Source organism: Pelodiscus sinensis, chromosome 15 (assembly GCF_049634645.1).
Source record: "Pelodiscus sinensis isolate JC-2024 chromosome 15, ASM4963464v1, whole genome shotgun sequence".
In the NCBI taxonomy this organism is placed as follows: Eukaryota; Metazoa; Chordata; order Testudines; family Trionychidae; genus Pelodiscus; species Pelodiscus sinensis.
In genome coordinates, this window is record NC_134725.1 from 9,488,914 (window position 1) to 9,506,185 (window position 17,272).

At 42.3% G+C, this 17,272-nt stretch overlaps 1 protein-coding gene across 2 annotated transcripts in view; it reads right to left on the bottom strand.

Annotated features, from left to right (window-relative positions):
• The window catches only part of BICDL1 (BICD family like cargo adaptor 1), a 176,988-nt gene that overhangs the window by 91,311 nt on the left and 68,405 nt on the right, over nt 1-17,272 (bottom strand). For both annotated transcript variants that reach the window (XM_075898124.1, XM_075898123.1), the window contains one exon: nt 13,721-13,936. In XM_075898124.1, coding sequence (XP_075754239.1) covers nt 13,721-13,936 — 216 coding nt within the window. The remainder of the gene's footprint in view (nt 1-13,720; nt 13,937-17,272) is intronic.

The window sequence follows — 17,272 nt, forward strand, 5'->3', positions numbered from 1 at the left end:
GGCAGGGGGAAAACTAGGGGGAGAAGGTGGGAGAGGAAGGGGCTTGTGTGGAGGGGAGGGAAGGGGAGGGGAGAGGAGAAGCTTGTGCGGAGGTGGAAGGGAGAGGGAAGATACAAATGGCAGGGGGCCAAGTTCAGACAATGAGGAAAAGGGCAGGAGGGGAGGTGTCAGTGGGAGGGGACAGGGTGATGGTGGGAGAGGAGAGGGGAAGGACATTAGGGTTTAGAGGGGAGAGGGGAAGGTACTGGGAGAAGGCTTGAAAGGAGGGGTGGGCATGAGAAAGGTAGGGATGGAGCAAGGCATGTGTGAGGGCACAGGAGCATAGGGGAATGGGGGCAGAGAGTGCTGAGGGGGTGGGCATCAGGGAAAAAGAGGGCAAAGGGGGCAGGGGCAGTAAGGGAAGGGGGAGGCACCAGGAGGGTGCAGGGCTAAGGTAAGATGCAGGTGCAGGGGATTCTGGGGTGAAGCAGAAGGGCAGACACCTGCAGGGGAGGGACCAGCACTAGAGGAGAGAGGCAGGGCAGGTGTGTAGAGAGAGGTGTTAGAGAGGAAATGAGGAGGGGTAGCTCACATGATCAGAATGGGGCTACTGGAGGAGTGGGCACAGGAGGGAGAGAAGGGCTGGTGGAGGGGGACAGGTCTCAGGAGGGCTGAGGGCAATGAGAAGGGCAGGAGTCAGGACAGCAGAGGAGGGTGAGGAGTTGGGGGCAGCAGGCACCAGGGGAGATGATGGAGCAAGGAGAGGAGACATGGCAGCAGAGAGAAAAGGTAAAGGTTTACAAATATTAATAACTTGGTATGCTGCCCATGGCCAGTTTGTTTGCACCCCGCGGTGCAGTTTGGGTTTATGTGGGGATCAACATGTGGCCAGAGTGGGAGTCAAAACAAAAAAGTAGTCAGTGTAATGATCTTCTTTTGAAACGCGTTTTAGTAGTTAAATTCTTGGACTGTCATTGCTCATGAAAAGTGCTATCACGTGGGTAGAAATCAGGTAATTATTGCATTTTATTAATATCAGCAGAACTGACTCAAATGGGGCTTGTGTGTTGTGTAGTCTTGCCTTAATCTTTATATTCATGCCTGTCAGTGTGAGAGAAGCTATTTGTATATATTTGCTTGCATATGCAACCACACTTAAGTTGAGGTCCTCAGCATTTTCTGTAAGTATCAATGTGGCCCCTGGGGCTTCCAAAATTGAGTTGTCCTAGCTCATCCCTGACAGGTGTCTGTCTAACCTGGTCTTAAATATCTCCAGTGATGGAGATTCCGCAATCTCCCAAGGCAACTTATTCCAGTGTTTAACCACCCTGGTGGGCAGAAAGTTTTTCCTAAGGTCCAACCTAAACCTCCCTTGCTGCAATTTAAGCCCACTGCTTCTCATCCTAACCTCAGAAGTCAAGCAGAACAATTTTTCTTCCTCCGCCTTATGACACTCTTTTAGATACTTGAAAACTGCTCTCATGTCCCTTTTTGGTCTTCTCTTTTCCAAGGTAAACAAGGCCAATTCCTTCAGCCTTGCCTCATATTTCATGTTCTCTAGAACTTTCATCATTTATGTTGATCTTCTCTGGACTTTCTCCAGTTTCTCCACGTTTCCTGAAATGTGGCGCCCAGAACTGAACATGATACTCCAGCTGGGGCCTAACGTAGATGGCTCAGACCCTGTCTCGGGGATGTGAGACTGGGCGGGTTAATTTCCAATCCTCCTGTTTATTCTTTTCCTAAGCCAGGAGGGCACAGTAGTTCTGATGGGGGCTCTGCAGGAAGGCAGCCCGCACTCCCTCCTGCCTGAAACCTTGTGCAGGTGTTGAACAGCTGTCCAGCCCACCCTAGAGGTGACTGCATTTCAGCGTGCCTGAAGCAACACAGCACCAGCAATGGACAGGAGAATGGCTCCCAGGCATGGCTTGCTCATGACTGCTTCAGTCCCATTGGATGGGTCTCAGCCTCTTTTCTTCCCCTCCCCCGCTTTGCAATGGGGCTGTAGACTCTGGGGGAGAGGGGCGGAGGCAGGCAGAGGTGTCTCCCTGCAGCAGATGTAGACACGTCTCTGTATTAATCATTCTCTCATTGAAGTTTTTAGCTTTGTATTGAGTCCTTTTACATGGAAACTTTGTAAGTCTTGGTAGAATCGTCCCTAGGACAAGTGAGGCAGAGACTGTCCCTGTGGGGTGAATGAGGTGAGAATGGAGAAGGCGGAAGGTGAGCACCTCTGGGCAGTTGCAAAGGTTGGAGAGGGGATGGAAGCCAGATCCAAGATAAATGAGCCCTGGGAAGTTCGGCCCATTGAAAGGGGACTGGACCTGTGGATGCCTTGGGGGTCAGCAGCAAGGGCCTGCTTTGGGAAGCCCCCTCTTTGGAGGTGAATGTGGCAGCATTGAGACACCACCCAGAAGCAGGCGCCACAGACACTAACTGCAGATTCATGGGACGGCTCTCACAGATCTTGCACATGTATAAGATGTTAGATCTACAGAAGGGGAGCAGTGGCGTAGTGAGGGGGCCAGAGACGTCAGTTGCCCCTGGGCACCATGTTAGGGAGGCTCCAATTTAATCCCATTCTGCTCCCCCCGTTACCCCTTCAGCTCATTTTTCCTTTGCCCCCGGGCACATAACACCCTCGCTACGTGTCTGCCCTAAGAAGCGTCTATTAAACATGTATTTATTGAGTAACCCATTAGAACACTGTAGATAAAAATTCATTCCTGGTGTAATGTCACTATACCTTTAAAGAGTTACACCAGGGATGTATTTAGGCCAACTTGTTTTCCTAATTAGCAACAATGTCAAATCTGGAAATGCACTCTGCAAAGCCAACTTAATACGTGTTTATGAACCTAGATCAGGGCAAATTCCAGCCCATAGGCCAGATCCATTTTGCAGGGTTAGTCCCTGGTGGGCCCTCACCTCTAGATTTACCTGCATCTTTGTAGATATTAGGCAATTGCAGCTCTTGTTGGCTCTGTAGAAGCTACAGAAAGTGGTGTCCCAGTCCATGCCACTTCCTGCTGCTCCAATTGGCTGAGAACAGTAATCCATGGCCAACATGAGCTGCGATCACCCAGTACCTATGGAGGCACAGGTAAATATAGTGGTGGTGGCCAATCAGGGATTAACCCTGGCAGGCTACCGTTTTTTTATTGCCTGCCCCTGACTTAGATGAATTACTGAAAACTTATATAGTTCCTATACTGCCAGGACCAATAAAAACAAACGTTCAAAAATTCTTCTGCTTACTAACTGCACACAGAAAACTCCACACTGCTCTGAATATGGCAAAGGTAGCCTAAAATGGTCCTCAACAGAAGTGGTTGATAAAGGATAACATTATGTGGTCCTGAAACTCTGCTGAATAGAAATGTTTTATTCCAAAGGAAAGTATAGGGTAAGAAGAAAACTTCAGTTCCATTCCTATGAAGCTGCCATCTCTTAATACAGAAGCAGAGGAGGAAATACCTATTGAAAAATTAGTCTCTGCGGGTATGTCTACACTACAGAGTTTTGTTGGAAAAACAGCTGTTTTTCTGATGAAACCCAAGTTACATTCACACTGCAATTGCATTCTTCCAAAAATAAATCAAAAGAACAGAGGGTTTTTTTCTGCTGTTGGTAATCCTCTTTCTACAAGGAAGAAGCCTTTTTCCAAAATAATTCTCTCAGGAAAAAGGCGTGTGGACGGGGAAGGAGTTCTTTTGAAAGAAGAGGAAAGAGGAAAAAGCACAGGTGCCCTGATGGCCACTCTATCCATAGTAATCACAGCTTAAAAGCCAGATAGCTTCCACACTGAATGGACCCTATCTTTCGAAAAAGCAGATTGCTTTTTTGATGCGCTTTTATGTGTGGACGCTCTCTTTTGGAAGACGTTTTTTCAGAAGATCTCTTCTGAAAAAACATTCTTCTGAAAGAAGCCTGCAGTCTAGATATAGCCTGAAATGATGGCATGTGGCTAGTAAATGAAACCTGCTGTGGAGACTTGTGCCTGAAGCAGTTTTGGCAGATCTTTACCCATTTTTATTCTCTATAGGCATTGACTGAAATAGCTAAATCATAATAACACCACGTCAGCAGTAGATGTTGTCAGAATATAAATGCTCTAGTGACTCTATGTAAAACCTATCCTAGAGGAAGACCAAGTCAACTAAGATTTCATTTTCTCTAAACACTGAAAGCTATTCTAGTAACATAGATAATACACACTTCTTCCTGTCAGAGAATAGATTTAAATTGCAAAAACTTCTGGAGCTTTATGTTAAATCACTGTAAAAGAAGCTTTACTAAACTGGGAATGATGCATCCTCATCCAAACTAGATGCAACAGGCTACAGAAGTCCATTGCTTGGCAGCAGGAAGTATGTGGGAAAGCCATCTGCTAAAACCTACTTCAGAAAAAAACATGAAAGATGTTTTCAGTCACTTCCTGACAGAGGAAGAAACTAATACTTTCTCTCATTAAAAGTGGAAGGCCCTTTTTATTTTTTATATTGCATTAGCAATTAGAGGCCTAGATAGAGATCGGGGCTTCAGTGTGTTCGTTCTTAGATCAGTAGTGGGCAACTGCAGCCTGAGGGCCGCATGCGGCCCATGTGGGTTCTATGCATGGCCCATGACATTTGGTTTACTATTGACCATGCACAGGGTTGCCAGATTCTGCTGGTTTTTGTCTGCATAATTTTTTGTAGGGCTGTCAATTGACCTGCGTTAATGCCTGCGATTAACACATGACAGGATTAACACATTAAAAAAATTAATGTGTTAATCTCAGGTGTTAATGCTGTGCTGCCCCTTTGAAGTGCTGCTCCAGTGCTTCAAAGGGGCAGCACAAGTGGAGTCAGGGATCAGCTGGCGTTCCCAGTTGATCCCTGGCTCTGCTGCTGCAAAGCCCCTTTGAAGTACCAGAGAAGCACTTCAAAGGGGCTTTGTAACAATGGAGCCAGGGGATCAACTGGGAACTCCAGCTGATCCCTGACTCCACTTGTGCTGCCCCTTTGAAGCACCAGACGGCACTTCAAAGGGGCTTTGCAATGCTTCAGCTGATCCCTGGCTCCCAATGTGCTGCTCCTTGGAAATGCCGGCCGGGCACTTCCAATGAGCAGCACTGCATGCAGCCCGGGGTCAGCTGGGGACTCCACCTGATCCTGGGCTCCATGTGGTGCTGTCCCATTGAAATGCCACTATGGTGTTTCAAAGTGGCGGTGCACACAATTAATCATGTGATTAATCGTGTTTAAATTTTGTAATCGCTTGACAGCGCTAATTTTTTCCTATCAGTATTACAAAAGTGACATACACCTAAAGGAAGGGCACATGAAGAAAGGTGTGTGCTTACTGCAAACAGCATTGACTGTGAGAGCCATATGCATCAAAGTACTGCTACAGTTCAGTTGGCACACCCTGAACAGTCTAAGTACACAAGTGCAGTTAGCAAAACTATGCCATTCCAGGAAGCCATCTTGATTATGGCAATCTTGTAGCACATTGAAATGAAGGAGGGGCACTTGGCCCTCCAGAACTTTAGATTTACATAGGAAGAGAGTCCTTGCTCCAAAAAGCCTACAGTCTTAAATCAGGGCTACTCAACTTTGGAAGCCACAGTGATACTCATAGCACATACTAAGGGCCGCAACTTAAGCATAGTTGCATATACATATGCAAATAGCTTTTCACACTGATGGGCAAGAATTCAAAGAGTAAGGCAAGACTACACAACACGCAGGCCCCATTTAAGTTAGTTCTGCTGATATTTAGAAAATGCAATATTTACTCAATTTCCACCTGATTTTCACTTTTTCACTTTTAATGAGCAATGACAGTCACTTTTAATGAGCAATGACTACTAAAACACATATCAACAGAAGACCATTATATTGACTTGTTATTGTGGAGTGTATTTCCAATGGAGGCCATGATCAAAGGATCCCACCCATTGACTGCGTGTTGAGCCCTGCGTAAACCCAAACCGCACCATGGACCGTAAACAAATGGGCCACGTGTTGTGTAGCCCTGGTCTAAATAGATAAGATAGAACATGTAGGAGATAGGTAACATTATCCCCATTTCACAGATGGAGAACGGAGATTAAGCACCTTGCCCAAAGTCAGAGAACCTGTGGTGGTCCTGAACTCAGATGTAATGAGCATGTGCCTGAACCACATAACCATTTTGTGTCTCCTACACTTCATACTTAAACATAAATAGTATAATGAATTGGTAAGTCATATTATGCTAATCAACTATGGGTCAGACACTGTCCTGTTTACAGATATTCTCTTTACCTCCTATTGAGACCTCAACCAGTCTTATTAAAATAATAATTTTTATGTGTGAATTAAAACTGAGATTTTTAAATCACAAATCAGGAAATTCAGAGGTAAGGCTGCCATGGAGACCATAAACCTTTGTGTATGTATCACTTATAATTTTCATAATGATCTCAATACTGCCCACCTAAATCCTTCATGAATTTCAAATGGATACAATACTTTTTTCATTCCCCATTTTCAACTGCTGAGTGGTGTTGCTCTTTTTGGTTACAAACAGCTATTGCAATCCCCAATGAGCTGCATTTGTAGGGTAGGAGAAGTGCCCATAATATAGTAATAGTAACTGTTATTGGGAAACTTTGCACAACTATACCACTTTCTCAATTGAAGATCAAAAATCACTTTACAAACATTAGTTTAGCCTCATCATCCCAGGAGGAAAGAAAATATCTTCAATTTTACAGAAGGGGGGAGGAACTAATGTACAGAAAGTTTAAGTATTCTCTCATATGAAGTCTGCATCACAACTAAGAACAGATTTCCTAACTTGCAGTCCTGTGTTTTAATCACAAGACCATCCTTCTCATGTCCTTTAACTACTCCAGAATCATTGTGAGGCTCATTTAGGGCATGTCTACATTAGGAAATCATTTCAGAATAACTTATTTTGAATAACTCCTGAAATAACTACTACAGGGAAGCCTCAAAATTAGTCTGAGGCAGGCTCTGTTAATGTGGACGTGCTATCTTGACTTACAGCCCCAGGAAGCACTGGGGAATAATTACTTTCAATGACTCTGGGGAGTACTTATTTTGAAATAGCAGCAGTGGACCATCCACATCACTGTTATTTCAAAATAACTATTTTGAAATAAGTGTTATTCCTTGTGGAAAGCTAGAGCTATTATTTTGAAATAACCAGTCCTTTATTTCAAATTAATGGGCTTGGTAGTGTGGACGCTCTGCTTGTTATTTTGAAATAAGGGGAATTATTTTGAAATAACTCACTGGTGTAGACCAGGGCTTAGTGTTTAGATCTCAGGATAAAAAGCAATACAGAGTAATGTAATGCTTGGAAACAAAATGCTATTTAATAAATGAAATATGGAATCTTTCATTCCTATATTTTTAGATGTATATATAGTATATACTATTTTGTAGTGCAATGCAACATTTTATTTTATCTTTTAATTAAAGACTGCAGTGAGGATAGGAATATTCAGGGGTGGACAGTTAAGGCTGCTGTGGAAAACTTTGCTCTGAATTTCCTAATTATTACACAATGAAAACTTCCAACTTATTATTTCAATAATATTTGTATACAAATTTATTTTTGAAGAAGAAATTATTAAACACGAAGGGTATGTCTACACTGCACTTCTCTTTCAAGAGAGGAATGCAAATACAGTTGAGCGAAACTGCAAATGAAGCGCAGATTTAAATTTCCCATGCTTCATTTGCATAATCGCTTTCGGGCGCTATTTCAAAATACCCTATTTTGAAAAAAGAAATGCTGTCTAGACGTGGTTATTTTGAAATAGCACCCGGAAGCGATTATGCAAATGAAGCATGGGAAATTTAAATCTGCGCTTTATTTGCAGTTTCGCTCAACTGCATTTGCATTCCTCTCTTGAAAGAGAAATGCAGTGTAGACATACCCACACAGAATAAAAAAGCATGTGAAAACCTACAACCACCACAGCACCAAAGTGCATGTGCTATCTAAGACTTTATATAGTACATGAGCTCAGTATAGTACAAGATATAACTCTTCCTATAATCTTTTTTCACTGGATGTCTTCCAGGTGACTAGACCTAACCTTGCTTACCTCATGAGATTTAATAAGATCACAGCTGCTAGCATTATGGCTGCAGGATAGTGTTTTTGTTGTTTTTGCTCAGAGCCTAGGAAATAATATGCACAGGAATCAAATCCTCATCACTCCCATAACACTGCAAAACACTTCTACTATAACAGATATCTTCAGAATAAGATACGGGATCATTAAGAGCAATACTGACATTACAGAGAAATAACCAGTGTAGAACACTAAGCATTCTGAGGTAGTCACTCCTCCATCTACCACTAATTAGGGTTAGGTTAAAAATATAAATTGGATAAGATGACCAACAATCTGATTTCAAGCTATTAGATCCTGCCTCTTCAAATGCAATTTATCAAAACTCCCATAGTTTCAGCCCAATAAGAACTTATAACAAGAAATGATGATGACATCAGATATATATTAGATGTCAGAAACTGATGCACAGGTGACAAACTGAAATGCTGAGAACTATACTGCTTATTGGTATCTGAAGTTCACCCAGTAAGTTCTCCCTATAAATCCACATTCTTTATCTCTAAGAAGGAGGCTGATTTTCACTGTATATGTGAAGTTCAGCACCAAAACTGAGGTTCTTAAAAAAATGACCCCTTCTCTTTCAGTGTCTTTTTTGGGACATAAAAGTTCTTAGAAATGGATAAGGAAGGACATGGAACATTGAACTTTGGAGGTAGAAGGGATTTGAAGGACCAAAAAGACAGTTAGCACTAACATGGTAGTGGAAAACTAGGACTGTTTAGGAACTGCTAGGAACTTTGATGTACTAAGTTTGTACAGTGCTTAATGTAATGGGGCCCTGACTTGGTGAAGGCCTCTAGATGTTTCTATGCTATAAGTGCTATATAATTATCCTGAGTGGCACAAAGCCCAAAGAAAAAGTTTGTCTTTTCTTTAATTGTTTTTCTGATTATTATGATATCAGCAAGCTACAATCTTTATGTAACTGTCTTAATGACTTCCTGCAAAAAGAGCCTGTCAGTGAAAAGTAGTCCTGAAGCTAGCAGAAATCTGACTGGAACTAAGTTCATAGCCCAACTCATGTGAACTCCTCAGCCCCTATCCTCTGCATATCAAACCGACCTCCAGAATGTCTCTAGACCTAGATTAAACAACTGTAAAAAAATGAGTGGTTTTGTAGCACCTGAGAGTAGACGGAGGTGACAAAAAATAGGCTTCCAGCTCACAACAAAACTGAAACATATCTGTGGAGGTGGTAGAGCAGAAAGACAGCCCCCAAGATAGGAGAGATTCTTCTGCCAGACTAAGAGTGTGGTTGGATAAGTTGACAATGTTGTTAGGTAAGTTGAGGGTACCAGAGTTGAAATATCCTGTGGCATTGCTTCATCGATTTTCAGAAGGCATTTTTCAGTATAGATCAGAAAGTGACTTGGGCAGTGTTGGAGTCATACGGAGTGGATAGCAGACTGATACATTTGTTGAAGGATATCAATGATAATGCGGAGGCAGCAGTGAGAACATGCAGAGAGTTGGGAAGCTAGTTTAGAACGAGTAGAAGTATGAGATAAGGAGATCCGATATTGCCGAGTGTCTTCATCACACTCTTAGAGAGAGTGATGGACAAGATCAAGGAAGAGGTAGAAGGGATATTGGTGCACAGGATGAGAATTAACAACTTGAGGTTTGTGGATGATATAGTTATCATCAAGGAAGATGAAGAGAAGCTAGCGAGAACAGTGCAGGTGCTAAATGAGGAAGGGAAGCAGTACGGACTAATTATTGATATCAATAAAACAAAGACAATGGTATTTGGAGATAAGGAAATAGGAAAGAAGATCAGTTTGATCCCATCTACGCTGGAGAACGTAGAGAAGTTCACGTATTTGGGGAGCAACATGACGTATGATCTAGACTGAAAAAGAAAATAGTGACTAGAATAGCAAAAGCAAGTTTGAAGGTGATGGACAAGATATGGAAAAGTAAAGTGATTAGCTTAGGAACGAAGATAAGTGTCTTGAAAATGTGTGTATTCAGCAGCATGTTGTATGGGTGCGAGACATGGGTAATAACAAAAGCTTCGAAGAGAAGGATATTGGCATTTGAGAGGAGTTGTTACAGAAAGATCCTGAGCAGGGCTGGCCTTAGGCCAATTCGCCCGATTCCCCAGAGTGGGGCCCCATGCCTCAGGGGGCCCCACGTCCAGGTGAGTGATGCATACGCAGTGTGCCAGGAGCACGACGCTTGCGCAGGGCCTCCCCGGGTGCACGGCACATGCATCGTGCCGCCCGGGGCCCCATGCATGTGCAGCTCCGCCCCCAGAATCAGGCCCCACACTCTCTAGAACCAGCCCTGATCCTGAGAATAGGATGGATGCAGAAGGCCACCAATGAGGAATTATATAGGAAGAAACAACTGAAAGAGAACCTACTTCAGAAAGTTATACAGCAGAAACTACATTCCGGCATATCTACAGAATGAATGATGAGCGAAAAGTCAAGACCTTGGTATTCGGCATAATGGATGGTTCGAAAAGTCAAGACCTTGGTATTCGGCATAATGGATAGGAGAAGCAGACCCCACAGAGAATGGGTAGATGATACAGCAGAGTGGCGTGGAGCTAGTCTACAGAAACTACACCACTCTTCATTGGACAGGGAAAGATGGAAGGAAATAGTAAGGGAGGCGTTTGATACCAAAGGGTGTTGAGCCCATGGTTGTTGATGATGTAGGAGTTTAGATAGCTTATTGCCCCCTTTTTTTCCCCCCTGTAGGGAAGTGAGCATTGTAGCTGATTTTTTGGGTTTATCCTAGATGAAGATCTCAGCCAAGGATTCATACTTCTCCTTGGCAGAACTGAGAGTGTAGCAGATTCTAGATTACTAGGTTTTTATATAGCCTTATCGTTGTGGTATGAGAATACTTCACAAATGTTAATGAAATTCTCTTCTACACCCAGAGCTGTCTTGTCCATAGGACAGTTCAGAGCAGCTACTCAAGACCCTCACTTTGGGGGCTCCGCAGAAGCTGCCTCAACTGTCCTATGGATGGGTCCTAGGATGGACTGGGGATCACCGGGAGGCCTGGCATGAGATAGCAACAGGAGACCCCTTCCCCACTCAACATGGTGGCGGCAGCCAGAGTGACCCACCAGTTTGCTCCGCTATACACTGCCTCACCCCACTGCTCTCTCCCAGCCTGCTGTGCTTGGTTTCACTGTAGCAGAAGGAAGCTGAGCACAGTGGGTTGGGAGAGGGTGGCGGGGAAGAGTTCAGCAGGCTGCTGAGTCACTCTGGCTCCTGCCACCATGGTGAATGTGTATGGAGGGGGTGACGCCTGCTGCCAGCCCATTCCAGGCCCACCACTAATCCTCTGACTTGAGTCGTTTACGGGAGAGGGCTTTGGGCAAGGAGGCAAAACAGGACCAGAGCAGCGGCAGGGCTTGTGGAAGGGGTGGGGCAGAGCCTACTACCGGGGGGTTGCTCTGGGCCCAATGCATGGGACACTAAGGCACATTGCCCTAGGCCCTGAATGCCCTAAGAATAGCACAGTCTACATCCTAGGAGCTAGGGAATGATTATTATATCAATTGAAAAAAAAAAAACTAGAGATGGGAAAATAAAACACATATTACGTGATTTGCTCAGTGCCGCACAGGTAATTTGTGGTAGAGCTAGGAACAAAACCTATAATTTCCCAAAGTCCAATGCCTTAACCACAAACTCATCTTTCCTCTTGTACAGAGATCTTGCAGAAACTATATACATAAGAGGATAAAGTAAATGCATAGCTGCAGTCAGAAGCCATGTGTCCAGCTATTGATATTCTCCTGGTGCCAGTGCTGTGATTCACGCCTTATTTTTTCTTTTACCAACTACTGTATTCCTCTGAGCTCTAGACAACAAAATTCTGACCTAAGCCTACACTTTGAGCTACTGCTTCTCTGTTGACTTCTGTTCTTAGTCTTTAGCTTGAATCTACACAGTTCACTATACTGCACCAAGTACTGTACTTCATATGCTGGAGTCCTTCAGCATATAGACCTTTTTCAAAGGAGACTACCATATAGGCAGGGCTGGATTAAGATTATGAGAGGCCTCAGGTTAGTGAGACAAAAGGGCCTACGTTGAATTACATATTGCAAAAAAATAGGAAATCAAATATTTATATATATTTATGGAAAATTAACACATTTATTCTACTCTCACTATAGTCAAACAATTTTTTCCCACTTTAGCTGTGGCAAAGTTATGGGTGATGTCATCATAGTTCAAAGAGCTGACAATTTCACTCTCAATTCTCAAGAGGAACAAAGCACTGAGATGCTCTTGAGTCATGGTGGATTGGAGGAGTACTCCAGGCTCTGGCAGCGTTATGTGGGCAAGCTCACTCCCTCTTCCTCACCTAGCCCAGCCCTGCCTCCTGCCTGAGCAGGAGGACCTCAACAATGAGAGGGCCTAAGGCTAGAGCCTTATTAGCCTAATGATTAATCCAGCCCTGCATATAGACTATTAAATGTCTATTAAAAACAATGAGGAGTCTTGTGGTACCTTAAAGACTAACACATTTAATTGGGCATAAGCTTTCATGGGCAATGGATGATTTCTACTGTTTCTCTGGGAGTGCCATGGAATTAGGGATACAGACTCTTAATTTTCTAAAATACGTTAATTTTTGGCCTGGACAACTTTGATCACCCTTCTTTAAATTATTGAAGGTGTGTATGTAATCTAGAAAAATGTCTCATCATAGTTTTCAATGTCCAATCCATCTTCATGCAGTGGGCCAAATTATGCCTTTCGTAAAAAAAATATGCTACCCCAATGATGTCAGTAGGGTTTTGTATGTTTAACTATGGCTGGGGCTAGCAACAAAGTTTGATAGGCCCTGGACAATGGGAGGAAGGCTTTGGTTCTGGATCCACTGGGAAGGAGCAGGGCCACAGGTGGATTGGGCAGAGCTAGGGGCAGTCAGCTCTGCTCAAACCATGATGTGTGGGTTCTGGTGGCAATTTTAAGGTCTTGGGGCTCCAGCCGCCAGTGCGGTTGTGGTAGCAGCAGTGGTTACCTAGAGCTCCAGGCCCATTTAAATCACTGGGCCCCACAATAAGTGCCCTCTTTGCACCCCTTATCAGAGGCTCGGACCATGGGCAGAATTAGTGCATAATCTTCAAGTGATCAATTTTTCTCCTCAAACCATGTAACTCAATTACTGTCACACCTGGATAACTAGAAGCAGAATTGGGCCTCTGGTGTCATCATTAAATAGACAGTAGATTAATCTTGCCCTGCAGCTGGTAAAATATACAACACAGTACAAGCTGCTAACTGTTGAAAAGTCTGATTTAAATTCCTGGAGAGGAAAAAAGTTGGATGCAAAATAGCCATAATATTTTTGATTGTACAATTAACAATATGTAATTGTCCTGTGGATCACCTTGAAGAGCCTGTTTTCAGGGCATGAAGTGGAATTTAAAGACAATATATCTCATTAGGAACACTGTTGTGGTTTGAGCAGTGACGTGGAATAGATTTTTTTAGGGGAAGATTTTTTTTATTTGTATAAAAGGTTGATTACAGAAGAGTTCAGGACTTTTCTGAATGACAGATTTGACTAATGTGGTGGGGACATCCAACTCCCTTGCCTACAACAAAGCCTCACCTTGCTGAGCTGATCCAAGAGTCTTTGGTTCTGTTCAGATAGTTCCTGGACAGCTCGTGTTTTCTCTCGATCTGCTTCACGAAGGTTAACGTGCTGCTTCTCCAGCTCGTCCTGTAGCTGTTTCACATCACTCTCCAACTCCGATACCCTTCCTTCCCATTCCCCTTCTTTGTTCTCAAACCGTCGCTTTAATTCATGTTTCTCTTGTTCTAGATGCTAAGTAACAGAACAAAAGAAAAAGATTGAGAGGAGGGGAGGAAAAATTACCAGGATGCTGAATGCTCCCACCAGGTTCCCCATTCCCATACATCTCTTATGTTTTGCATCAGTTCCTCCCTGTACTGCCATGCAACAAACATAAAACAAGAATTTGCTACTTCTGCATGACTTGCAAATATATTGGAGTAAAAAAAAAAAAACAGGTACTGAAATATATTTCTATTCCAATAATAAATCTGTCCATGTGCTTTGTAGATAAACTGAAGTAAAAAAATATCCAATTTTGTTTTGAGTATAGAGAATCAGCAAAGCAGACTCTGACTGTCAATAAGCAGAAAATGTAGGTCACACAGACCAATTAATAGTTTAGACAAATATGAGTCAACTCAAACTTTTTTGGGGAAGTCAATCTAATAGAATCCTATGATTCTTTTCTTACTTTCACAGAGACCTTTAAAACCAGTTCTGTGATTCTTTAGGCACCCTGCAGTAAATTTTTTTGTCAAGTGGCTCTTTCTGACCTAATTAAGTACAAAGTGTTACTATATGCTGTAAAACTACAGGTGGAACCTCTCTAGTCCAGCACTCTCGGTACCTGACCAGTTCAGATAATTTTCCAGAGCATGGGAGGTCAACATTGATTGAGCAGCATTACCAACACTTCCATAGCTTACTGGGCTGTTAGAGCACATTGGGGGGAAATTAGACCTAAATAACAGCACAGAACACTAGGAACTAGGGGTGGTGGCAGCAGTAAACAAACTTTATGGGACCGCAGGAAAATTGACCACACTTATGAAAAGCAGACATACAGCTAACTAAAATCAAAGTTCTGGACTAGAGAGGTTCAACCTGTACCATTGTTTTCCCACTCTAAAGGGATGTGTGTATAAGTGGCTAGTGAAGTGATTCCAGTACATAATATATTTATGTGTATATTTAAGCCCAGATTTTCAGAAATTGACTTTGGTTTAGCAGGCATCCACAACTTTGCATCCACAATTAATTGTTCAGAAAAATCTGGTAGTTAGAAGTCTATTGAAACTTGTACATGTTATGCAAAGCCAGTTAACTGAAGGCCTAAAAATGGAGGCAAGGCTAAAGTAGAGCTGAAAAATTAGATTAAACTGCTTCCATATTATGCCCTTTTGTAGAAAATCTCAGGAGGGATAAAATTGCTTGGAAAAAACTCAAGTTCAGGGAGTTTCTGGTATAACAGAGACCACATTTGTTTCTTGCCTGCTGACTGGTCAGAGTGAAGCCCTTTCCTACTGATTTCCAAGAGTCTTAGGAAAATCTTGAATATCCTGAAGCATAACATCTTTTTGCTATTCCTTGACTACCTTTGTCCTATATGGCAAGCTGACTCCATCAGAATCTATGCTGCCAATGGTTCTTCTCCTGAACATGGCCTGCCCTTCAAGAAAAATTTGAGAGCCACAGGACAAGGGGACCCGATGAATACAGACAACAATTTCCCATTTTTCCCAGAGCCCAATCACACAGGTCATTGTTTCTCCATCCCTTCATGTCCATAAATCAATGGGGCGGGGGAGGGCGGGAAATCACACATTATTTATGTGCAGTGGCTTTTTGGGTGTCTTTAATTCTTAAATTATCTGCACTGTTAGCATGTGAACCACAGTTATAGATCAGTCCCATTGTGCCAGGAGCTGTACAATCAAGGAAAGAAAGACAGTTCCTGCTCTGAAATCTGGCATCTTGATTTTTTTTTTTTTTTTAAAGAAAAGAGTAGTTCTGTAGCACCTTAGAAACGAACTAGATAGATAGTCACATGAGCTTCTGCGGACCAAACCCACTTATATATAAGTCTTTAAAATGCTACAGGACTATTAATTCCTTTTAAAGTTACAGACAAACATGGCTTCTCCTCTGAATCTCATCAGGAAAAGATGCTATAATTGTTGCAGTCTATGGGATATATTCTAATTTTAGCAGATAAGGGGGAGTTATGCATGTATATACCCACACATCAAGCCAAAAATATCCTCTTTCATAACTCAATATATCTCATTCATTGCTAAGCACTGTTCAGAAGAATGTGTGTGTGTGTGTGTGTGGAGGGGGGGGGTGGATTGTGGACTGAAGGCTGAACATTAGCATGAAGTGTATAAGTGTGCAAAGTGATTACAATCAAAATTCTCAAGTGTAAAAAGAAAGCTACTGATCATAATTCAGAAGCAAACTGCAAGCCTTTAGACAGAAACAAAATGACTATTTAAAAATAGTGCTCATTTATTGCAAAATGATTAATGAAAAAGATTAACAAATAGGAATCACAATTCAGGGAATAAAGTTACCAGGAACACAAATTAGCTCCAGCCTATTCCTCTGATGAAAGAGATACAACAAAAGGCATTGGGGGACAACTGCAGATTCAAAGATGGGATGACTAGATTTGTTTTGTCTCAAATAATTATAAAATGATAAAAATTATAGTCTCAATAGCAAAACCTTCCTATGATTAATCGTTCCCCAAACCTGGAGTCCTGCAATTTTGATGGTACTCTTTTGTATTTTCCATGTTGTTTAGTACTGACAGGAGTGAAAGAACAGACTGTTCAAATTTATATTTTTTTCTAGCTGCTCTTTAATTTCTACTCAGAACTAAATTCTAGAAGATATTCTATTCTGAAAGTGTGCTTCCTGAACCAATTAACAGCGCGGAATCTGTCTTTACTTAAAAAGACAGGAGCAAGTGCCTTGTTGACAATTAAAAGCTGCACTGCAAAATGATAGAAAAAGAACACAGAAGGAAACAGTGACATTAATTATTTTAACCCCATTGCATATGATAACAATGAGATTCAGAGAGCATCCACATTGGATTCTGTGTCTGGAAATGCATTTAAACTCTGACTAGGCATTGAGATATCTGAGAACTAGATGTGATTGGTATCAGATCTAGAATCTTAGTAAACTAGACCATCACACACACAGAGAACACCTTTTGGCAGATGACAAGGAGCTAAACTCATTTAGTGTGTGTATTCAAGGGAAGACAAAATTATTAATCTGCAAAGAATCAAGAGAGAGAGAATATAAATTTATAGCTGTTTTGATAACTCCAGAAGAGCAAACCAGTATATTGGCAGCTGGGAATGAACAGTTAACTTGGGAGGAAAGGAGGAAATGTCTCTTGAAACTTGCTATTTAACAGCAATAAATCTGGGTGAAACTGTGACCTGGGCAATCTCAGCTAACATCACAGTTTCAGAAAGCAGCAATATCAAATTCTACAAAGGGAGAGAGAAAAGATAATATCAGGAAATGGATAAAATAAGCACAGATCTTTTCTTTTCCCTGCCCCCT